A 24516-nucleotide genomic window follows, 5' to 3' on the forward strand; every position below is an offset into this window, starting at 1 on the left:
CTGTGCAGTGCCAGGTGAGAGGGGAGTCCCCATTAACCTGTGTGGTGCCAAGCCGGGAGGGGGGGATCCCCATTAACCTGTGTGGAGCCAAGCAGGGGGTGGCTGGGATCCCCATTAACCCGTGCAGCCCCAGAAAGAGGGCGGGGAGGGGGGGCATTAGCTCATGCAGTGCGAGGCCGGGAGGGGCTCCCGCTAACCTGGGCCGTGCCAAGCCGCAAAGGGGGTCCCCCTCACCCTGCTGTGAGCCGGGGCCGGGGCGGGGGGCAGTTCCCCGGGCCGGGGTCCCGCGGGGCGGCCGGGCGGCCGTGGGCGGGGCCGGGGGCTGTGCCTGTCCCGCTGGCCGGCGAAGGGGGGGAGCCTGGCGCGGCGGGGCCGAGGCCCACCCCCACCCCGGCGCGGGGGAGCCGGCTGCGGGGTGGCGCCGCTCGGCCGGGCGCTGCAGGCTCCGGGCAGGCAGCATGGGCTGCGGGGGGCTCTGGCGGCGGCTGCTGCCGCTGCTGGCGCTGCGCTACCTGGCGCCGGGCGCCGGGCTGGAGCAGGAGCCCTCCGAGCTGGGCTCCGGACTGCGGCCAGGTAGGGGGCGCCTGGGGGCGGGGAGGTGAAGGGGGGGGGGGCGGGGAGGTGTGAAAGGGGAGATGGGGGGCGAGTGGGCCGGGGGTGGGGGGGTGAAGGGGGGGCCGGGGAGAGAGGGGGTGAAGGGGCGAGGGGGCCGGGGATGTGTGAGGGGGGTGGGGGGTGAAGGGGCGAGGGGGCCGGGGGGGGGAGATAGGGGGCCGGGGATGTGTGAGGGGGGTGGGGGGTGAAGGGGCGAGGGGGCCGGGGGGGGAGATAGGGGGCCGGGGATGTGTGAGGGGGGTGGGGGGTGAAGGGGCCGGGGATGTGTGAAGGGGAGATGGGGGGGTGAAGGGGCTGGGGGGGAGATAGGGGGCCGGGAGGGAGAGGGGGGGTGAAGGGGCGAGGGGGCCGGGGATGTGTGAAAGGGGGCCGGGGATGTGTGAAGGGGGGGTCGGGGGGGAGATGAGAGGTGAAGGGGTGGGGGGGCTGGGGGCGAGTGAGGAGGAGCGGGGGGATGAAAGGGAGATGGGGGGAGTGAGGAGGAGTAGGGGGGCGAGGGGTCTGGGGATGTGTGAAGGGGGGGGTGAAGGGGCGGGGATGTATGAGGGGGGAGATGGGGGGGCTGGGGGGGAGTGAGGAGGAGCTGGGGGGCGAGGGGGCCAGGGATGTGTGAAGGGGGAGATGGGGGGCTGGGAGGGAGTGAGTGAGGAGGAGCGGGGAGGGGGTGAACGGGTGAGGGGGAGAAGGAGGGGGCTGTCCGGGGGTGCGCCTGAGGTCCCTTGCTGGGCTCCCGGCTGCAGGGAGGTCTCTAGCCCGGGATGCTGTTGCTTGGGGGAGCCCATCCCTTTCCACTCTCCGCCCGCTCCGTGGGAGGGGTGGGGGAGTCTCCTGCTCGCTGAAGCATCCCCAGGACCCTCCCTGGCTAGAGAGCACTTCCATCCTGGGTCTGCAAACAAACTACCCCAGCCTGGGGGCGTTTCCCCCTTGCACCCCTCCAGCAGCAAGCTTGTGCCCGGCTGGCACTTTAGCTTTCTTGGCACAAAGGTGCTCGGGTGTTTCGGGCTGGGAGTTGCTGGGGCAGGCTTAGGAAACAGCCCAGCAGGGGGTGGGAGGGAGCCTTTGAGACCTGCCTTGCAGCGATGGAGCCTGACCAGGCTCTGCTGGGGGGGGCCTGGGGGACAATCCTCTCTCATCCAGAGACCCCTTCAGCTCTGTGCCCCCTATCCTGCTGTGCTCTGGCTGGTCGCTGGCCTTCCTGGACAATGTGGCTGCAAACTAACCCCAGGCTCTGACTCAGATTTGAGGCCAAGCCCCCCTTCTGTCCACACACAAACTAGTCTGACTCCAGACCTGGGTTTCAGGGCCCTGCTAGGGCCGTGGGTCAAAGCCCAAGTCTCACATTCAAGCCTTGTCATTTTGAGTGTGGATGCGGGTCAAGCTGCAGACCCAAGTCAGGTCTGGGTAGCGCAGTGAGGGCGGGTTAGCACGGCTGGGGTACCCTTGTCCAGCTATTTGTAAGCCCAGTTTACAATGCAGTGGGCATTGTGGGCTTGGAAACGCTGAGTCTGCCAGCGGGCAAGCCAGTGACCCAGGTTTACAGTGTAGTGTACAAATATGCTCAGGTCTTGTCTACTCAAAGTTGCAAGATAATTAATGAGGTTTTAAAAACTGACCTAGTTTAACTGGAGCAAACCTCCTTCAAGTCTGGTGTATATCTGTTGAAATCGCTGCAGGGATTTTCACCAAAGCTGCACCCAGCTAATTGCATCAGACCCTTTCCTTATGTGTATGGACAAGCTGCCTGTGTTCTGGGGAGGGAGCTTTGCCCTGGTGCACTGGTTACTCGCTGTACAATCTAACCACGTGAGGAGCTTAGGCAGTCTATACTTCTGTATCACTCTGTTAAGGAGCCAGTTACTTTGGAGACAGAGCAAGATGTGTGGGAGGTGTCGCTTTCTGTCCATGTCCTTTGGGATAGCCATTCCCACCTTCCAAACGGGCTGGGGCTTTTCCCGTTTAAAGCACAATGAACATTTAAAGTCCCTGATTCCTCTGTGTGGCTGGGGTCTGGCCACAGGTCAGGTGCTCCCTGGGATGGAGCCACTGATAAGTGATCTCCACTAGGATGCACTGTAAACCAAGATTTACACTCCTTGGGAAACCAAGGTAGGAGGTGATGCAGTAACTGACAACAGTACTTGGTCTTAAAGCTTTTCCTGATAACTGGCCTGTTCTGTCTAGTTGCTGATGTGTTGCGACCCTGCCCTTTTGGGCTGACTCTGTTTTAGAATCATAATGCAACACACCTGTATAAACTGCCGAATGATGCAAAATGATGTGCAGGTGCTGTGTATGGCTAGGGTGATTCTGTAATCACACACCTGGGAATTGGTGCACACCCCCCCCCTTGCCCCCAAACCTATCCATCCAACCAAAGAAACTCACACAGCTTTCTCTGAAGGAGAATATTTGGAAATCATCTCTAGCTGCAAACAACATCAATCATAACTGGTCAACGTAGAGCCAAACATCATGGGCAGGGTCCTGCTACATGACTGCTCTTTTATTCCTTTTTCAGAGCTGCGAGGCTGGGGGTGGATAGGGGGCTTGGTGATCTGGGGCACTGACTAGCATTCCACAGGTGTGGCTTCATAAATTAGTCACAGGTGGAATGAACGTGGTGGTCTCTGTTCGATTCAATGAGCCTGTGTTGGCATGAGAAGCTACACAAGCACTGTCAAAGTGTAACACAAAGGCTGAATGCTCAAGTCTGTTACAGGTTGGTACAATCCAGTCCTTACATGCTTTTTGTCCATTCACCAGGGATTCCAGTCCATTGGTTTAATCTAGCCCCCATGCCAGCTTGCTGAGAGTAGGGAAGCCTCTCACATAACGGTGCCCAATGCTTTGTTTCGCTAGAGTTTAGCTCTTCTTCTAACCCTGCCGCTAAACTCAAGGGTGCCTGGGGCGCTTACCTGTGGCTGAGGGAGTTCACAGCGAGCTGACTTTGAAGGGGAAATACAATCCAAAGGGTGCAAATCTTCCCAAAGGGATGTAGTGTCATGAAATAGCCAGTGTTAGTTTTCCCAGGGTGCAGAGGAGGCAGTGAGAGCTGTGGTTATGGTGGAGGGAAGGATGGACTGAAAGTCTTAAATAAGCAGTGTGTCTAGTGGGTAGAGCAGGGGACTCGGACCTTGCTCCAGTTTGAAGTCGATAAGCTCCGTGTGGTGGCAGACAACTGGGTGCGTTTAAGATGCAAAGGGGAAATCTTTTTTATTTTAACATGAAGCTCTGTTTGTTGCTAAGGTGTGGTCTGTTCTGCATCTTGTGGCAGCAGCTGGGAGCCTCTGCCCCCAGGGGTCTGTTTCCATCTGAGCTGGGAGGTGCGAGTCATACCGGCAGTAGTGCTGCTCAAGCTAGAGCAGCGATACTCAGACCTCAGTGGTTCAGGAGCAACATAAGCAATTAGCGTTACCCAAAAGAGCCACAGTCATGTGAATTCATGGTTTCATTTACTGTAGTACTATTCATATTTAAACAGTATAATTGGGAACTATTTAGTTATTCTCACAGCAAATAAGTTAAAAACTTTGTGCAAGTTGCTCATTTAATTGGTTTATTACATAGTAAAGGCATCCTGACTGATTAATAATCACCCAGTGGTTTAATATCATGTGCTGCAAAGAGCCGCAGGAGACGCATGAAAGAGCCACTTGTGGCTCGCAAGCTGCAGTCTGAGTATCGCTGAGCTAGAGCACAACCATAGCAGGGTGTCTGTGGCAGCAGCTTGGGTTAGCGGACCAAGGACAGCCCTGCCTGACCTCATGGGTGTGCATGCAGACAGCTAGCCCGAGCCATTGCTGTGGGCACACAGATGTTTTTAGGCGCTCGCTGGAGCAGAGCTAGTGTGGGTACATATGCACAAGCTGGGAATCACACCTCCTACCTCAAATGTACACGTACTCTCAAATGTACACGTACTCCTAGCCATGGAGCCGAATCCCAGAGTGGTAGGCGCTGCACAAACACTGAACAGAGAGACTGTCCCTGCCCTAGGGAGCGCGCGCTTGGAATCCGTTAGGTTTCAGCCTTGAGCGTAGCCTAGGGTGACCAGATGTCCCGATTTTATAGGGACAGTCCTGATTTTTGGTTTTTTTTCTTATATATTACCCCCTGCCCCCGTCCCAGTTTTTCACATTTGCTGGCTGGTCACCCTTGTGGAATCTCACTGGTGTGAGCCCGTAGGGCAGACAAGGGAGATGTGGGCTTACCTCGGCTTGACACTTGGCACTGAAATGAGGTTGCAGCGATGTAGATGACGGCACTCCTGCTGTTATTTGGGTGGCTGGAATTAGGGCTAAATCAAAGGCTACGTCTGTGCTAGAAACATTGCAGCTGCACAGCTTTGGCGCAGAGAATTATTATGGCAATGGAAGGGGTTTTTCCATCGCTGTGGTAAATCCACCTCTCTGAGAGGCAGTCCCGAGGATGACAGAAGAATTCTTAAAAAGAAAAGGAGGACTTGTGGCACCTTAGAGACTAACAAATTTATTTGAGCATAAGCTTTCGTGAGCTACAGTTTGTGTCAGCCTAGCACTGTCTACAGTGAGGCTTAGGTCAGCTTAACTAAGCCCTGGTCTACGCTACAGAATTACTTCTGTGTAACTATGTGGCTCAGGGATGTGAATAATCCACCCCCCTGAGCTATATAGTTTTACCCACCTGAGCGCCGGTGGAGACAGCACTGTGTTGGTGGGAGAGCTTCTCCCGCCGACATAGCTACCGCCTGCCTCTCCTGGAGGTGGATTGGCTGAGCTGACGGGAGAGCTCTCTCCCGTCAGCTCAGAGCGTCTTTATTAAAGCACGTCAGTGTAGCTGGGCCGATGCAGCGTTTTAAGTGTAGACCTGCCCTAGGTCTCTCAGGGATCTGAGATTTTTCACACCCCGGAGCGACACAGCTAAGTCGACCTAACTTTCTCATGTGGCCCAGCCCTAAATGTAGACACAGCCTACGGGAAGCTCCTTGGATTGAAGCACAGATCAGAAACTTGAGAGCTGTTTGTGGTCTCAGAACTCCAGGGCCATGGATCGAAGCTGGGTGTTTGGAGGGGAAGCGGAAGAGAAGATGTTTCAGTGAAAGAGACAGGCTGTTTCTCAGCACATAGTACCTAGAAATGAGGAACGGATTAATTCATTAATTGGAAGCTCCCAACTGGTGGCTGTCACCAAGTGTTAGAAGCTGCTCTGCTCTTGTGTTTTGGATATTCTTTGTGTTAATACAGCCAGCCCCTGAGGAAATGGACTGGAATTGTTATAGTTCGGTGCTTCATTCTACCTTCTTGCTCGCTGGCATACATGCTGGTAGAGGTGCTGGGTTCTGTCTGGCTTACACAGCCTGCCTAGGAACCTTCCACACAGCTGCTCCTCCAAAAACTGAGAGCAAACTAAGCCACGCCCTTTGAAATAGCCAGGGTTTGTACATCCTAAGAGGGAGTAAATTCTTCAGGGCACGGGCCCTTTTGTACTCTGCACAGCACCTACCCAATGGGTTCTCAGCCCTTCTTGGAGCCTCCACACACTACAGTCATACAAATAACTAATAAATCTCCACTTGGGTGGACATGCGATGGCTTGTGAAGAGCTGCTCAGAGCCAGGTGCTTTGGTGAGCTCTTCTTCCTGGCTTTGTCTTGCAGGCCTGGCTCGCATTTCTTCAACAGGTGCATATCTGTATTGGTAATGGACTGTTGTTATTCTCTTGCTTCTGCCTTGACTTTTCCTCTCTGATGCTGATTAAACCTGATTTTTCGAATCCTCACACCATCTAAACACGTTGAATGGCTTTCCCCCGGCAGTAGCCTGGCTTCCCTCCTTTGAATTCTGCTCCCCATGGGGGTCTTCCCGCTTCAATCCACGCTTCCTATCTCTCACTTCCCAGTGTGGAATTGGTTGCCAAGGTTGCAGTGGGTTTATTTTGTGAGAGGCTCATTTTCTAAGGGGGTGGGTGAAACCCAGCCGAACAGAAGGCTCTTCCTGGCTGCCCTCCCTGAGCTTGGCACTGCATGCAGCTTTGTACACTGGTGTGGTACAGTGACCCATGGCGTTCACGTATCCAGCCAGGGGGCTTTGCGCGCCGAGATGCAGTCTCACTGAAGCAGCACCACTTCCAAACAAAAGTGATGAGTGCAGCTGAAGACTCAAGTTGGACAGTTTTTTGTTTAAAGTCCACGGGGCCTTCTGGGTTGGCTGTTTCTTCTACTTTATGCAAAGGCTACATTGTTCTTGGCATGTGAGAAGAGATGACATTGGAGGCAGCTTCTTAGGTCAGAAGACCATGTTCACTCAAGGTCATTTGAAGTTAACTTTAGCAGCTTGATGGTGCTTATTTATCATCTTCTTGGTTCCTGTCTAATTCTTTGTATTTCAATAGTAGCTTTCAGCCCTGGGTCTCATGACCCCTGTAGGTGATAGGGAAAAGATACTGGGTGGTCTGTTACTTCTCTCATGGTGAGTAAAGAAGAGGGCAGAATGCAGCCTGGAGGAGATGGGAGCTGTTACTCTGTGACGCCCCTTTGCACTTCCCTCCCCAGTTTCTGCCATGCAAGAGGAGTTGCTGATTCTGGTCATGCTCGGAGGTTTCTCAAACCAGGCTCCCATACTATCCCCATAGCATCCTCTTGTGAAATGATGTAGTTGCTGAAGAGACAATGCCTTGTTTAATTCAATGTGGCTTCCTCCTAATGTAGCCCCTGCTGAATGAAATATTCTTTGAAGGGGAAAGTGGCTGTCCTTGAGAGGTTCGGAGCCTGGTTGTTCTGTGAAACACTGGGTTACACTGGGGCAATCAGGCAGCAAGATAACTACCCTTCCCCATTCCTCCTCCCTTGGAGGTACCTGGGCAGGGCAACAGCAAAACTGGCAGTGGGAGCTGGGGGTGGACGTAGCATCAGGTCTCTCTCTCCTGCGGCTGTTTGTCCTTGCTGTGGGGTGTAAGGAGGATACTCCTTAATTATACACCGAGGTGCTGCACTTCTGTCGCCGGAGTCGATGGGAGCTGACCCCTCCACCACTAGAACTCAGGTCTGCGATGACTTGGGCTTCAAAGCACCATCGATGTCGATAGGCCCACAGTGGTGCTGACCGGGGCTGCCAGGGTCCCTTTTTGATCGGGCATTCTGGTTGAAAACCAGACACCTGGCAATCCTAAGAGGGGCCCTCTGCTGCAATAGCAAAGCATGGCATGTTGCAGGTCAGACCTGTATTGTGTGGGCAGCATTGCATCGGACTGGAATAACTGCACCACTTGTAGGCCAGAATGGAGGTAACACAACCAGTCTGTGTGTAGGGAAGCTTTGAATAGCACCTGCCCTACGTTACATCCCATCTGAAGAGCTTGCAAGCTGCTCTGTTTCAGGGGCAGGTGGCATTCAGACACAGGGGTCCTGGCTACAAATCTTACCGTGTTGCGGCAGGTGGAATACCGAGGAGCTTAATTCCCACCAGAGGCCATAGCCATCCTCTTTCCAGAGTTGCAGCACTGTTGATGCAGTAAAAACTCTCTCCTGGTTCTTATACGGAACTTCCTTTCCTGCCCAGCTCTCAGCGTTGGCAGTGAAGTGTCATCAGCAGATACCCCTTGGTTACATGTGATCTTTCTCGCTTCACTCTGCTCGCTCCTCAGGCACTTGCTTCAAGATCACCTCTGAGATCAGCATGAGACTGAACCCCAACTTTCCTCTGGCAAGCAGCCCTGCTATGGGAATGCCATGCTCTGAGCTTGGTTTCATTACCTACCTTCCAATATCTTAATGCCATGGCAGCCAAGCTGAATGTCTGTGAAACTTTCCTGTGTGTGTTTTTTCCTGCTCTGCTTTCCTTTTTAAGGGGATTCCTGGTCCTGCTTGGAGGCTAGGGGGCACTGTAGGGAAGTGTGCGATCTGAGTCAGTCTGCAAAGAGCCAGCCTAGAGCAAGGTGGGGTGAGTTGTGCCTTGCTGCCTTAAGGATCAGCCTACTTTGTCTCTCTCTGGTTTTGATTCTGGTGTGTTAGGGTTCTGGATTCTAAGAAATAAAGTAGTGTTCTGTTGCAACCATCCCGAAAGATAAAAACGTAAAATACTTTAATTTCTCTGTATGTATGGAATGAACACAATATAAATGTTGGTCAAGATGGTAGTCATCTCTCACGCATTGGGCGTTGATCTGGTGACCTCTGGAACTAAAAGCAAGAGTGTTTCTACAGCTCGTGCTGAATAGTCAGGTTGGGGGCAGTAAAAGACTCTCATACTTTGGTGAAATGGGCACAGAGAGGGGTGAATGACATACACTTGCCAGTGGGTTACCAATGCACAAGTAGGGGGTGTACGTACTGAGTGTAAAGGGGGCACACAAGCATGTCACTTGTGCAGCACCCTTGAACTCCGGGGGCAGGGCAGGCTTGATCCAGATCTGAAGCTGGAGCCATGTCCAGTCATGGCCCTGGGGTAGAGTGTCTATTTTGTTTGTTCCCCTTGACTATACTTTGATGCAGCACTCGCTGTGTGGCAGTGGAGGGAGACCTTGAATCCAAGTGGAGAACGGTGACTCCCTCATTCTGGATTAACTCAGAATATGCTTTAAGAATTCACATGGGATTTCTCTGTGATTCTGTCCAATTTTCATTCCCCCACCATACTAACCATCCTGGTATGTCAGGGAGGCTCCCGTTTCAAACAAAAAACTCCTGATTTAATAATGTGATCTCCTATAGCTACATTAGCTAGAATCTTATGTATCAGCCACACATGGGCATCAGTGTCTCTCTCTCTCTCCCTCTCCCTCTGAGTCAGTGAGAGAGATTGATATGCGTGTGTAGCTGATGCACAAGATTGTCAGTAATGTAGTTGACCTCTGCTCAGAGTCAGAGTAACCCATTACCTGGGCCCTAGCTGATGACATGGGTCAATGGGGAACATTCATAGGGTTCTCCGGCCAGAAGGGACCATTATGATGATCTAGTCTGACCTCTGGCATTACACAGGCCAGAAGATGTAACCCATTGACTCCTGCATCAAGCCCATAGCTTGTGGCTGAGCTAGATTATATATATTTATTTTAGACAGACGCCCAATCTTAGTTTAGACTTCAAGTGATGAAGAATCCCCCACATCCCTAGTAAGTGGTTCCAATGGTCAAATTTAGGAAATACTAGAATTAGTGCTTGATTTTGCAACTTAATGTTCTTTTAATGTAGTTTTTTGGGGTAACATTTATATAAATCTTTAAATATTCCACTGAGCTATGAAAAGATTTCAAGGATAAATGAGTGCCTTTCCTTGGAAATAATTGGAAGAGGGGTTTCTAGACAAGAAGGTGTAAGATATAATCAGAATACCATGTGTGTTTATGATGATATAAATACATATTTTTAATGCAGATGGGTGATCCATGCAATACTCCCATGGAAAACTAAGCAGTTTGAATTAGTCTGGCAAGGCCTGCGTGCTACCATGCAGAAACCTGTTCTCTTTAGTTCTAGAAATATTTACAGAAGCTCTCCCGTGGTCTCAAGGCCATGCATTTTGCCAGCAATAAACCTGAACTCCCATCACTAATGGGCCCAAACTAAAACACCAGCTATTTTTATGTGATGCAGACCTAGCTGTGGCCAAAAATAACAGGCTGACTGAGCCAATGAGTTGGCCGGGTCCTTGGCGGCCCGGGACTTTAGTGTGATAAAGAGGTGTTTGCTGGGATGTCAAGTGATGTGGGTCTGATGTTCTCCTCCATGCCATGTCCCCTGTGGGCAAGCTCTGAAATGATCAGATCTCATAATTGATACTCTGGGAAGCCAGTGGCAGATTTTAGGTGCACACATGTCTAATATGACACAGCCATGGTGCTAAGGAGATGGACCAGGTGAGGTAATGTTGTTCCGTCTCAAACCAAAACAGGTGGAGCTGGTTTCTTTTTACAGATATTCACTGGGTACTGTTTAAAAAAAAAAAAAGTCCCCCTTTTACAAGCCTTGTATTCATAGCAGGGCTGTTATGTCACTCCTAACGCACGTGGTCTTTTGGCATGTGTGAGAGATGCTGGTTTTAATTTCAGTATTGGCAGTGGCAGGTGGTTAAAACCTCCCCCTCTGCCCAGCCCTGCTATGCCATCTGCTCCATATGGGGTTGTTCGTTTCATTGCAGACTTGGTTTGATTTAAGCCAAGCTCAGGAAAGGAAAGCACAAAACCGTCTTTGTAGAGCAGAGGGATGGGAGCCAAAGGAAACCCACTCATTATTTGTAATGCCCAGAGGTCCCAGTCAGGATTGGGGCCCCGTTGTGCATGGTGCTGTACATACAGCCCAGAAGGTACAGTCCCTGCACTGAAGAGCTTATGATCCAATTTAAGCCAAGACTCAAAAAGTCCAGCATGAGTGTGTGTGTGTGTGGGGGGGGTGTGGGTGGTCAAGGAGGCAAGGGGAACAGAAATAACAATAAGAGCATGGTGGGGGTGAGAAATGTGGGTAATGGTAGTAGGTATGTGATTGTCTCCACAATCAATCATTGCATTCTGATTATACTTAATCACTGCAAGGTAGGGGGTTGTTTTACATACCTCTTCTCTAACACTTTGCCCACTTATTGTTTATCTTCATATTGATGGTTTTATTTTTGCCTGTCAGATTTCTGTTAACTGGCCTATTTCCTTGTATTACCACTCCCCCCAAAATGACCCTTTTCCTCTTTCCTCTCCTCCCCTCCCAGCTGTGTACTGCTGTGATAAGACACCTGCTCCCTGCTCCCCCTTCACCATTCTCTTCTGCCAGCCTCCTGGAGAGACTCTTTACCACAAACCTATCCAAGGGGGGAAATAAACAACAGGCTTTACAGCCCCTCTTGCTGACCGCACATCTGTGGATGGGGAGTGAGCCGAGGCCAGACTGGGACGCTCCTGGGACTTCCATGGCTGGGTCTGCATGGGGAAGAGCAGAGGGTGCAAGCTGGGTAGTGGAGAGGGCAGGGTGGGTGCTGGCCTCTGCTGGAATGCTGCCTACCCACTCCCCCTACCCATGGTGGAGCCAGGGTGGTGAGCTCAGCCCCTGCTTTCTATCCGGACGTGGAGCCAAGGGCAGGGGAAAGGAAAAACGTGATCATAAACTAGCCTCCAATAAACCATTCCCTGTAAAACACAAAGGGTTTGCTCCTGGGGATCTGGCGGGGTTACTTCTGGGCAGGCGGAAAGGTAAAGCCCACTTCTTAAGGAAAGGATTTAGAATTCAGCCAGTACCAACCCCAGGCTGGCTTCACAAGGCAGAGAAATACAGAGGAGAGTCCATAATCTCACACCAAATTCAGTCCCCTGATCCTGGCTGTGTTGTGCTTGGGGGATTATCGGGATTATGGCTGCCTGCAATGGCCATGGTCCGGCCACAAACCTACAGCTTGTTGCAGTTTTCCTGGTACATTCATGCTCCACCCCATTCACACATGCGTGCAAGAGATTTCTGTCACAATGGGCTGCAGCTCCCCATGGCTATGAAATGAGGAGTGGTTGGAATTGGATTCATGGTACAGGTACTTCAAGGGTATGTGTTTGTATCGCATCTGGGGCTCCTGGTGTCTAGGAGCCCTAGTCAAAACACACAGTGCATTAGAAATGATTATGAAACTCTTGGAGGGGGCGAGTTTTAGATATAAGCTTTCCTTACTCCCTCTTCCAGACACCCTGGGCCATTGTCAGAGAGGCTGTCCTTTTGCTCGTGGGTGTCGTATAGTGCAGGTGTGGTGTTAACCACTGAAGTGACATGGTCGGTTGACGCTAATAAAGTTATCAAGAGCTAATGCCAACATTTGCAAACCTGGTCACCTAAAGTTAGGTGCCTAAATCCATATTTGGGTCCTTAATGGATGGCCCACTCTTCAGATGTTCTCCAGAAGCTGTGGACATGCAGTTTCACAGATAGCTCAGCACCTCTGAAAATCAGTCCATTTATGTATCTACCTAAATATGCACTTCAGGGGCTTCAGACAGATATCTCAGAAAGTTTGGCCTAGAAATTATTCCAGTGATCTGTCCATGCATCCACCAAATGTCTGCAGCCAAGATCTAGATGCATGGTTTTGATCATGCAAAGAGGCTGCTTTTGAAAGTTGGCACAAAGTGTTATGTAGCGGGCATTGAATTACTTGGGTTTGTTGTAACCTGTTGATCTTTGAATCAAATATTCAGATTGACGGGAGGGCTTCCTCTTGTTTTGTCTTCTATGAAACCTTATTCTAATTGTTCTTGAAACTGCTAGGTCTGTCTTGTGCTCTTTACACAATGTGTGTAACCACATGGGCACTATGGGATTCAAATAACCGTGTTTAGTAAATACTTAACATGCAAGGCCTAGCTACATATATACACTGTCGCTGTTGCTGTGGGGGGAGGGATAGCTCAGTGGTTTGAGCATTGGCCTGCTAAACACAGGATTGTGAGTTCAGTCCTTGAGGGGGTCATTAGGGATCTGGGGCAAAAATTGGGGATTGGTCCTGCTTTGAGCAGGGGGTTGGACTAGATGACCTCCTGAGGTCCCTTCCAACCCTGATATTCTATGATTCTATGGTGGCTTCTGAAATATAGGAGACATCAAGGACCAATAAAGGAGTCACAAACTATTTAAAGGGACATTACCTAATTCCGTTACATTACAAGTTTCAAAGCATGAGCTGAAAAATAACTCCCAGGTAATAAAGAATGTGGTATAACCTGCACAGTTGTACTTTCATGCATTCTTTTTAAGGCCCTGATCTTGCCAAATGCTGAACAGAGCCGGGTGAATAATGATTTTTGGTTCACTGGCAATTTTGAAAAATGGAAGAAAAAATTCATTATGGGTGGAAAAAAATTCTTCAAACTTTTCAGTGAGTTGGAAAAGTTGAACAAAAATTCATTTTGAGGTGAATGAAACAGTTAGATTTTGACCATTTGTAAACATTTGATTGGTTTTAATAAACTAAAACAATTTTGAAACATTTGTTTCAAACTGAAAAATCAAAACATTTTAAAAATGTTGAAATGAAACATTTAGATTTGTAGTGGGATATTTTTTAGGCTTTTTTTTCTTTCTTTCTTTTTCCCCAACCAAAACAATTTGGTGAAACCAGCATGAATTCCCCAAACATTTAGGTGCTGAATCTCCATTGTTAGCCAAAAAAAAGTTTACTATGAAAAATGTCGCTGTTCGCTAGTGCTGAGTACCGTCCATTTCGTTTGGCTTCTGTAAGCACTGAAGGTGCTTAGCGGCTCTGAATGAAGAGTCATTCCAAACCTCCTTGGGTCAAACCCTTCAGATGGTGGCAATGTGTTTTTCTTAAACGTAGCCCCTAGCCCACTTATAGATGGGTTTGAGTCAAATAGCCCTCAGCTCTGTCTGTTTCCATTCCCCTTGACTAGCTCTGTGCAAGGCATTGGTTTCCTTGTCAAATCTTGTTTGATTAATTACAGGGTATGCAGGGACAGCCTGGCATTTGGATTTTTCATCACTGAGAAATTCTGGCACTCAAGAATCGTTTTGGGGCAAGGCAGCTGAAACATGGGGCCTGTGTTGAAAAGCAAATGTAAACTAAGCAGAGTGAAATATTATATGAAAGCAAACTTCATCCCCTCTAATAAAGACTGTTCAACCTGAGGCTAATAGTCATCTGTTTACAAGGCCTCTTTTTAATAACCCTGGGTGGCAGGCACCAATTCTCACCACTCCATCACTTTCAGCCCTGCTTTGTGTTGTACAGTAAATGTGTAGAGGCAAATTGCCTCTCCAGCAACATCAGTGGGAATAATAGCACCTACAGCAGCGGTGGAAGCTGGCACCGTGATAGGCCTATAATTAGAGCTTGATTCTCTGTCACATCTGTCCTGCCTGCTGCTGTCCTAGGAGCAGGGCAGGATGTTGAAATGTACAGCAGTCCTGCTGTCACTGCCCATAAGACCGGAGCAAAGCAGGGTTTGTCCACTGGCTGGAGGCAAAGCACAAGAGCAGAGGAGAGTCCCTAATCTTGTTGTCTCTGCATCCTCCGCAGTCAAAATCTAACAAGCAACCCTGGGGATGAGGCAGCCAGGTTAACAGATGGAGTTTCTCTCTCAAAATTCTGGTTTTTGAGAGGCTTGCTAAGGTAGCAAACAAATCAACCCTCCTCCCCACAAGGCCCAGAGAGAGAGAACATTATTCAAAACGACTTCAGTTTAAGACCCGTCAACCTTGACGATGTGTCTCTAGCCCACAATGCTGGTAATTAGTGCAGCACTAATGATTTGAGTTGAACTTTGCCTGACTGTGACATGCCCACCGGCAGTGTAATTTTTGAAAGGTTAAAGGCCGCATTAGGTCACCAAGTGTTGATCACAGTGCACCGGGGCGAGGGTGCCCCGCTAAGATGGCTAGTTGGCGCTTTAGAGATGGATGCGTAAGTATAAGCAAGGTAAAGGTGAAAGTTTAGCAGAGTGCAATGATGGAAGGAAGCCGATAACAGCCCTCCCTTGAAGCTATTGTTGTTTCACCCAACGTATCACAGTGGTGTGTTAGATCTGCAGCAGTGACTGCTTAGTTAAGATTGCAGAGTACTTTCCAGGTACTTTGGGGGTAATTCTCTGGGGTGGTCAGACTGGATCATCGCAATGGTCCCTTCTGGCCTTGGAGGCTATGAACCTGGGGAAAGGCAGATTTTATTTATTTTTTTTTGACACCCTCACGTTCATCTCTTCCTCTTCCCCCAACTTCTCCACAAATGCCCCTGTCCCCCCTGAGTTCCTACTGGTGTGCTCTTGCTAGAGGAGAATGTTTCAGGAATGGTTTGAGGGAGTTTGGGCAAGATGTGTAAGAGAAGTGAGACTTCAAAAACTGACACTTTAACATTCTGGGGTTTCAAGTTGCTGCGATTAATCATCTGAGATAAAACTTCGGGCTAGGAGCTCCACATTTGTTTGTCATTAAGTAAATGTTTTGAAGTGTAGCTACTCCTGCATGCTTTAGTAAGTTGCTGGATCATCTCCAAGTTACTCACTATGGGCAATTGCTTCTCTGAGGGTTCTGCATGGTCTGTGTTACACCGTGCCTCTGGTGGAGTCGTCAGACAGCAAGGGTTGAATTGGAATCTCAATATTTTAATGTGTGAACCTCTACTTCTTGAGCTAAAAGACCCAGAAGTCTGTTAGCCAAGGTTGTAGCAACCTCTGGGCATTGCCCAGCTGCCACTAGAGGGAGATAGAGCACTGAGTGTCACACGCTCTGAGTGGGTGTGGCTTACAACTGCAGAGATACCGTTTGGGTCCGATCCGGTTCAGCTTGACAGGAACCAAGGCTCAGTGCTGTGGAACTGCTTACTCCCAGGCATGGAGCGTTTTCCTTTCCCAGGAGACCCTGCAGAGGAGGGGAGCAGCAGCAGACGCTGTCTGGGGAGCACGGCGAGCCTGCCAGTGCTTCTGCTTGGCCTCTCGGGGTGAAGGGGAATGGGATGTTAAGAACTTTCACACACGTGCTATTCTGCTGTGAGCTGACCAGCTATCGAACTGCACCTGGTCCTGACGTCTGTGGGGAATTGAAGATACTCGGCACCTTGCAGGATTGGGCCCTCTCTGTTTACTGCAATTCCCTGCTGTACACCTCCATTTCTCCGCTACGAATGTTGCCTCCATTATATAGTTACTGTGTATCTGCATCTCCTTACAAAGCCCCATATAAACTGCACCGTAAGATCTTTATTGTGCATGTACGATTTCTGGTCAGGGAATTCATAATGAACTTAAATGGGGAGCAGGCAAGGCTTAGGGTCAGAGTTAAGGTTGTTTGTGTAGTCCTAACTGTTACATTTCTGTAATCGGTAATACACACCTCAGAGGTCAGGTTTGTCACAAGGGAAGGCAGTGAACTATTTAATACATGAGCCCTCTGCTCAGTCTGAGGCATTGTCTACATGGAGAAATTTCACTGGGTTTAACTGAAGTCAGTTTTTAAAGCAATTTAGTTAACCCTTTTCAACCCCATGTGTGGAAACACGGGCTCTGGTTTATTTCAGGTTATTTTTAACCTGTTCATAATCGACCCCAAATAAGCCACTTTTAAAGGGAAATGAGTGTCCCTGTGGGTTTGCATTGGTTTAAAGACATACGTTCAGTATTGCTAACCCCAAGCATGCAAAAATCGCAAGTCAGGCCCCCTAAAATCACAAGATTGGTGTAAAAATTATGAGATTGTAAAAATAAAATGGTTGGATTCTCCTCATTTGTTTCTGGCTTTGGATACTTCAGGGGTCACATTTCCAAGTTTATTTTCACAACCATAAGGGCTAGAAGCTTTGTTTGGGTAATGAAAGCTGAGATTCTGGAATATTCACCTGGCTCCAGGAGCTGAGGTTTTTGGAAAGCTACCAACTGTTGTAAGTCTTGTGATTTAAAATCATGAGGGCTGGCAACTCGGCCCAAGGAATGAAACTAGTGCAACTTCCATGAGTAAAGAAATCTGCTCAGGCTTCTGGGAAAGGCTACGACACACTGAGCTTTCTGAGCAGCTTAACGTGGGCATCAGCACAGGTCTCCCTGTATGAACATTGCCTCCTCGGTCCCGTGTAGCTACTCCAGTGCTGGTGACCAGATACCTCTCCTTGCTGTCCCTCAAGGCAGTCGCTGATGGAGAGCAGAAAGCACCTGGCCCTTTGTAGACAAGCGTTGCTTTAATTTTACATTTACCAGCTCTGTTCCTTCCTTTAAAAAGAAAAGCTAGTATAAACCATCTGGCTTCCAGCTTGCAGGGCAGCTGGGATGTTTTAGCTGCCTGGCCATGCCGTTTGGGAGACTAGGTTGGCATAGTATGATGTATTCAGTTCTAGGGCCTGCCATAGCTTAAACGCTGTGAAGAGGGCTTCCACGTGCTGCGCTGTTAGAAACACAGGACTGGAAGGGACCTCGAGAGGTCATTTAGTCCAGTCCCCTGCACTCATGGCAGGACTAAGACAGGATGCTGGGCTAGATAGGCCTTTGTGACCCAGTGTGGCCATTCTTATGAGGCTCGAAATAGCAGGGTTTGCAGGAAACTTGGGCTTGAGGTGCTGTGGTGGGGAGTCTGGGCGGGGGATCCTGTGCTGTGAGTGAGACTGAGGTGCACTGGCAGACCTGTGAGATGTGGGAGGGAGGAGAGCACCGGGTGGACTAGTAGATGGGTACACCAGGTGAGGGCTGTGGTGTACTGGCCTAGCTGCAGAGGGTTCTGGGAGTGGACTAAGGTGCCAGGGAGGTGTGATGTGTTCTGACAGAGCTGTGTAAGGAATCTGGTACTGAAGTTGCCCTCTTTACCTGACTTTGGGCTTGTGACTTTTGGGTCTGCTCTGTATTTTTGGGTGATGATATGACCAGGGAGGCTCCTCTCATGAGTCAGGTGGCCGAGTTGGAGAGTTTTCAGGGAATGTCCAACAAACTGTACTGTCGGGAAGTGCCTTTGAGGCCGTACTGTGGGGTCTGGCTGGAGTCAGCTGAAGATCAAAGGCAGATAGATGCTGCTCAGCGGGGGGGGGGGGGGGGTGACAAACAGGCGTAGCATGAGCGAAGCACAGGGAAAAGGCACTGAGGATTCCTGATCAATCACAGACGATTGGCAGGGTGAAGGACCAGGCTTCAGAACTTAAATCCAGGGGGGCAGGGAGAGCATTGATATAGCCTTCCCTATTCTGTGCCCTGGGGAAACCCAATGGTGCATTTCCTAGCGTTGGCACCAGGAAGATCCATTAAAAGAGAGACCTCATGGAAATGTAGAGTGATGCTCAGTGTAGAGACAATTCTGCTTCTGTTTCATATTTTGCTCTGCCTTCAGTTTTAATTGCTCTACAGACCTTTGCACAGCATACACAGCTTAGGAGCATCTGTTGTATAATGAAGAATCTCCAAGCATGCTTTCTACATTTTAAAAAAGTATAGCTAATTTTTATTAAACCACTGAAACTTTCTAATGAGGTCAGAGATCCATGTGGCTGCTTCCCCCAGCTTCCAGAAAACCCTGTAGGCTAGAAAAATCCTGAATCAGGCTCCAAAAAATGAGATTAAAAAATAATTGGGTTTTTCTGATTTACTTTCTGGGTTTTGAGCATTTAGGGGTTCATATTTCTATGCTTTTCTCTGTAGTTACGAAGGCTAAAAACTCTTCATTTATTTTAATTAAAGTTGAAATTTTCTTGTAATCACAGGATTCCGGGAGCTGGGGCTTTAAGAAAAACACCAAATATTGCAAGAGTTGGCAATGCTGATTTCCTAGCAGCACCTGGTGTTCTGAGGAACTTAGGGCCTATTTCAAAACTCATAAACATCAGTGAAAAGACTGCCATTGACTTCACTGTTGCCAGGCACAGCAGCCAGCCTGCAGTTGTTCCTTATTCTTCAGTTGGAGTTGTCTTTGCCTTTTGTCTCTAAGAATAAGCAATTTGTCACAGTGCTGGGGATTATTTCTGATTTCAGGATCTTCTTTCAGGGTGAAGTTTGGGAACAAAGGGAGATTTATAAGAAACAAAAAACTTGCTCAGTCTCTTGTGTTGAGAAGTCTTTGTCCATGAACAACACTTGTTCTGAAATTAGGATATTAAAAGGCAGGTCTTCAATGAAATGATCCAATTTGTTAGGGTCAAATCAGTTGTCTGATTATGCAGAGCTTAATAGAACTTCCTAAACTGGTTATTTGTATCTGTTGGTTCCAAGATGACACTCCCTTCTTGTTGTAATAAGGGAGAAATATTGTAACTGACTGGTTCCATCTGAAGTCTTCCAGCAAGTAGTTTACCTGATCTCTCTCTCTCTCTCTCTCCATTCCTCATATCTTTATTTGACCCTGTTGAGTGTGAATTTGATTTGGCTGGATAAGCATTCATTGTGTCTATATTTGGAATTGATTAGAGAACACAAAAGACGACACCCCCAGTTTTTACTTACTGCCACACACTGGAATCCATACAAGCTATCACCATGCAATTACAACCCATATTTGATAGGGACCATGTCCTGAAAGAAATCTTTCATGAACCCCCTCTTCTGGCCTTCAAACCACCCACTCCTCAAGCTCATCATCGGAAGAAAGTTCCCAACAGACAGGACACGCCAGCTCAAAGTGGCACCAGACCCTGCCATAACAACAGATACAAAACCTGCAGCCATATCTCCACTGGTATGATGATCAATACCCTCCACAACACATCTTTCAAGGTCTGTGGGTGCTACACAGGCCTATCACAACATGCGGTGCATCAAATGCCCCAACAACAACTAGGTGATGAAACCAGACAATCACTACGCTTCCAATGAACTCTCACAGAAAAATGATAAAAGACGAAAACATTCTATCACCGGTGGGTGAACACTTTTCACAAAATGATCACTCCATGTCTGACCTCTCCGTCCTCATTCTTAAAGGAAACCTGTACATCGCCTGAAAGCTTAAATTCATAACTGCACTAGACACCAAAAATCATGGACTCAGTAGAGACACTGGTTTTATGTCTCATTGCAACAACTATAACCCAGGTTTCTAACTCTCCTTTGTCCAGTGACTGCAGAGGTGTTAATTGCCCACTTCATTTTGAATGGTTTCTTGCAACATGTTAATTCCTTAACAATCTCTTCCATGTTGTATTTAGCTGTGGTGCTCGGATTACCTTTCCCAGGCCTAAGAGCTCTCTGGAGCTGAAAAGCTTGTCTTTTTCACCGTCAGAAGTTGTTCCAATAAAAGATATTACCTCACCCATGTGAGCAATCTTATTCAGTGGAAAACACTATGATGAAAAGTTTGTCCCAAAATTAGGTTGCCGGGATAAGTGAATGATACTTTTCCGAAGTAACTTGAGCAAACTGGTCAGGGTATGTCTACATTGCAATCAGAGGTGACTGCAGCAGTTGTAGCTGTACCTGAGCTGGCTTTGATATGGTTCACTCAGATAACAACAGCAGGGAAGATGCAGCAGCGTTGGCGAGCCTCTCAAGCGGGGGTAGCCGTCGTGACTGCTCGGGTCACAGAAACCTCCTTGGGACTGCCACCTGATGTACTGGGACTACCTCTGAGCCCATTTTCCCTGGCAACTTGGGACTTCAGTGGCATTCCTGGATGTGCCAGACACGCCAGCCTGCTACAAACACAGATCCAGGTCTGAACCCCGTCCCCCAAAAGCTGCAGGCTTAACTGAAAACAGCTTAAGAAGTGCTCCTGTCTTCAACACCCAGATACCCAGTTCCCAGTGGGATCCAAACCCCAAATAAATCCATTTTACTCTGTATAAAGCTTATACAGGGTAAACTCATGAATTGTTTGCCCTCTATAACACTGATAGAGAGAGATGAACAGCTGTTTTCTCCCCCAGGAATTACTGATTAACCCAGAGTAAGTAATTTTAAGTAAAAAGTGATTTTATTAAATATAAAAAGTAGGATTTAAGTGGTTCCCGGTAATAACAGACAGAACAAAGTGAATTACCAAGCAAAATAAAATAAAACATGCAAGTCTAATCCTAATACAGTAAGGAACTAAATGCAGGTAAATCTCACTCTCAGAGATGTTCCAATAAGCTTCTTTTACAGACTGTACTTCCTCCTAGTCTGGGTCCAGCAATCACTCTCACCCCTGTAGTTACTGTCCTTTGTTCCAGTTTCTTTCAGGCATCTCTTTGGGGTGGAGAGGCTATCTTTTGAGCCAGCTGAAGACAAAATGGAGGGGTATCCAGGGTCTTATATAGTCTCTCTCTTGTGGGTGGCAACCCCTCTCTCCCCCTGTATAGAATCACAGCTACAAGATGACAGGTTTCAGAGTAACAGCCGTGTTAGTCTGATTTCGCAAAAAGAAAAGGAGTACTTGTGGCACCTTTGCAACCTGAAGCAAATACTCACCAACAACCACATACCAACAACAGAACCACTAACCCAGGAACCTATCCTTGCAACAAAGCCCGTTGCCAACTGTGCCCACATATCTATTCAGGGGACACCATCACAGGGCCTAATAACATCAGCCACACTATCAGAGGCTCGTTCACCTGCACATCCACCAATGTGATATGTGCCAGCAATGCCCCTCTGCCATTTACATTGGTCAAACTGGACAGTCTCTACGTAAAAGAATAAATGGACACAAATCAGATATCAAGAATTATAACATTCATAAACCAGTCGGAGAACACTTCAATCTCTCTGGTCACGCAATCACAGACATGAAGGTCGCTATCTTACAACAAAAAAACTTCTTCAAATCCAGACTCCAGCGAGAAACTGCTGAATTGGAATTCATTGCAAATTGGATACTATTAATTTAGGCTTAAATAGAGACTGGGAGTGGCTAAGTCATTATGCAAGGTAGCCTATTTCCCCTTGTTTTTTCCTAACCTGCCCCCCCCCCCCAAGACATTCTGGTTAAACTTGGATTTAAACTTGGAGAGTGGTCAGTTTGGATGAGCTATTGCCAGCAGGAGAGTGAGTTTGTGTGTGTATGGGGGTGGGGGGGGGGGTGAGAAAACCTGGATTTGTGCTGGAAATGGCCCACCTTGATTATCATGCACATTGTGAAGAGAGTGGTCACTTTGGATGGGCTATTACCAGCAGGAGAGTGAGTTTGTGTGGGGGGGAGGGCGGAGGGTGAGAAAACCTGGATTTGTGCTGGAAATGGCCCAACTTGATGATCACTTTAGATAAGCTTTTACCAGCAGGAGAGTGAGTTTGTGTGTATATGGGGGTGGGGGGGGGGGTGAGAAAACCTGGATTTGTGCTGGAAATGGCCCACCTTGATTATCATGCACATTGTAGGGAGAGGTTTCAGAGTAACAGCCGTGTTAGTCTGTATTCGCAAAAAGAAAAGGAGTACTTGTGGCACCTTAGAGACTAACTAATTTATTTGAGCATGAGCTTTCGTGAGCTACAGCTCACTTCATCAGATGCATACCGTGGAAACTGCAGCAGACTTTATTTGTAGGGAGAGTGGTCGCTTTGGATAAGCTATTACCAGCGGGAGAGTGAATTTGTGTGTGTGGTTTTTGGAGGGGGGTGAGGGAGTGAGAGAACCTGGATTTGTGCAGGAAATGGCCCACCTTGATTATCATACACATTGTGAAGAGAGTGGTCACTTTGGATGGGCTATTACCAGCAGGAGAGTGAGTTTATGTGTGTGTGTGGGGGGGGGGGGGGGGCGGAGGATGAGAAAACCTGGATTTGTGCTGGAAATGGCCCAACTTGATGATCACTTTAGATAAGCTATTACCAGCAGGACAGTGGGGTGGGAGGGGGTATTGTTTCATGGTCTCTGTGTGTATATAATGTCTTCTGCAGTTTCCACGGTATGCATCCAATGAAGTGAGCTGTAGCTCACGAAAGCTCATGCTCAAATAAATTGGTTAGTCTCTAAGGTGCCACAAGTACTCCTTTTCTTTTAGCTACAAGATGGAGTTTTAGAGTCACATGGGCAACTCACATGTCCATGCATGACTCAGTTCTCTACAGGCCGAGCCATTGCCCACATGTTAGCCTGAAGTTCCCAGGAAAGCTCAGATGTGGATTGGCGTCTATCAAGGTCCATTGTTAGCCAAGTACTTCCATTTACTTCAATAACCCCTTCACACTATGTTGACCAAATCTGCCTTAGGTGCTTTCTGCAGCAAACGCTTTAAATACAAGCATAGAGCCAATGCTCATAACTTCAGATATAAAAACGATATATGCATACGAATAGGATAAATACATGCAGTAGAACATAACCATTGCAAAGATATGTTACATGGCATATCTAGCATAAAACATATTCCAGTTATTCACACTCTGTAAAGCATTATGGGGTGCAACGTCACACCCATGGTCCCAAGGAGGTTTGCATAGCCCATGTTGCTACTGTTGTTTGAGGTAGCGAGATCAAAGCAAGCTCAGGTCTGTCTATACATGCTACAGTCACACCTCTGATTAAGAACATCTGTACCTTGCAATCAGGAAACTTTTTTTCCCTTCGGTTATCACATTGGGAATTGTATCAATGCCCTTTGTCCTGTCCACACCAGATTAAAAACACAATCAAACACACACCACCTCTTGATGTCTTCTAGGTGACTTTAAATACTTATCTCAGATCATGCATTGAAGGTACCATAGAAGGTAAATCTTTTAAGGCTGTTTCAACCTTAGTCACTATTTGGAAGCTGAGCTGATTTTCACTATCTGATCATTATTTCTATTGCAGTAGCATGGAAGGATGCAAAATAGCGATTAAGGACCCATTTTCCTGTATAGCTAAATAACAAAAAGACTGTTCCTATCCTTGGGACATCTTGAATAAAGAAAACATAAAGAAACAATTGATGGGTTTAGAGGTTTGTGCATCTGGAAGTTGAGTGGGAGTTCTTGCACTTGTAAAGTGCTCTCCATGAATGAATTGGTCATTTGTAAGATGGGAGTTTATGAACCAAACCAGGTAGGAAATGGACAGAATGATCACAAGGAGCTAACTAATGTTAGAGCTGGTCAGGAATTTTTCATCAAGCTGACTTTTCAACAGAAAATGCAGATTCTGCAAATATATATGTTGCTGGTTTTGTTTTGTTCTTTCTGTTGTGAAAACAAATGAAATATCTCATTTCGGGTTGGTTCATCCCAAACTTAAATACTTCAGGAACCAAAATGTTTTATTTAGAGTCAGTTCAACATTAAACCCCATCGCCCTATGGTGCCTTATGGAAGTTTCATTCAGGTGCCTCATGCCCTCATTCTCTGTTATGGGTCGGGCTGGACTACAACCCCCATGATGCAATGCGGTCTCCCTTCTGACTGAGCTGTGTGGTTTGTCATGGGAGAAGTAGTTTGGCCCAGGTAATCCAGCCTAGAATGGGTGAATGAGGCACTTGAACTACAACTCCCATGAGGCACTGCAACCGCACAGGGAAATACAGTGTAACGTTGAACTGACTTGAAGTGAAATGTGTTAATTCAATTCAACGAACCAAAAATGAAATGTTCT

The 24516-nt window shown here is 48.1% G+C and overlaps 1 protein-coding gene across 3 annotated transcripts in view; it reads left to right on the plus strand.

Annotated features, from left to right (window-relative positions):
* The first annotated feature begins 425 nt into the window (after positions 1–425).
* LOC125623348 (uncharacterized) overlaps positions 426–24516 on the plus strand; it is a 253272-nt gene continuing 229181 nt past the window's right edge. For all 3 annotated transcript variants that reach the window (XM_048822505.2, XM_048822508.2, XM_048822506.2), the window contains exon 1: positions 426–573. In XM_048822505.2, coding sequence (XP_048678462.2) covers positions 459–573 — 115 coding nt within the window. In that variant the 5' untranslated portion in view covers positions 426–458. The remainder of the gene's footprint in view (positions 574–24516) is intronic.

Source organism: Caretta caretta, chromosome 16 (assembly GCF_965140235.1).
Source record: "Caretta caretta isolate rCarCar2 chromosome 16, rCarCar1.hap1, whole genome shotgun sequence".
Lineage (NCBI taxonomy): Eukaryota > Metazoa > Chordata > Testudines > Cheloniidae > Caretta > Caretta caretta.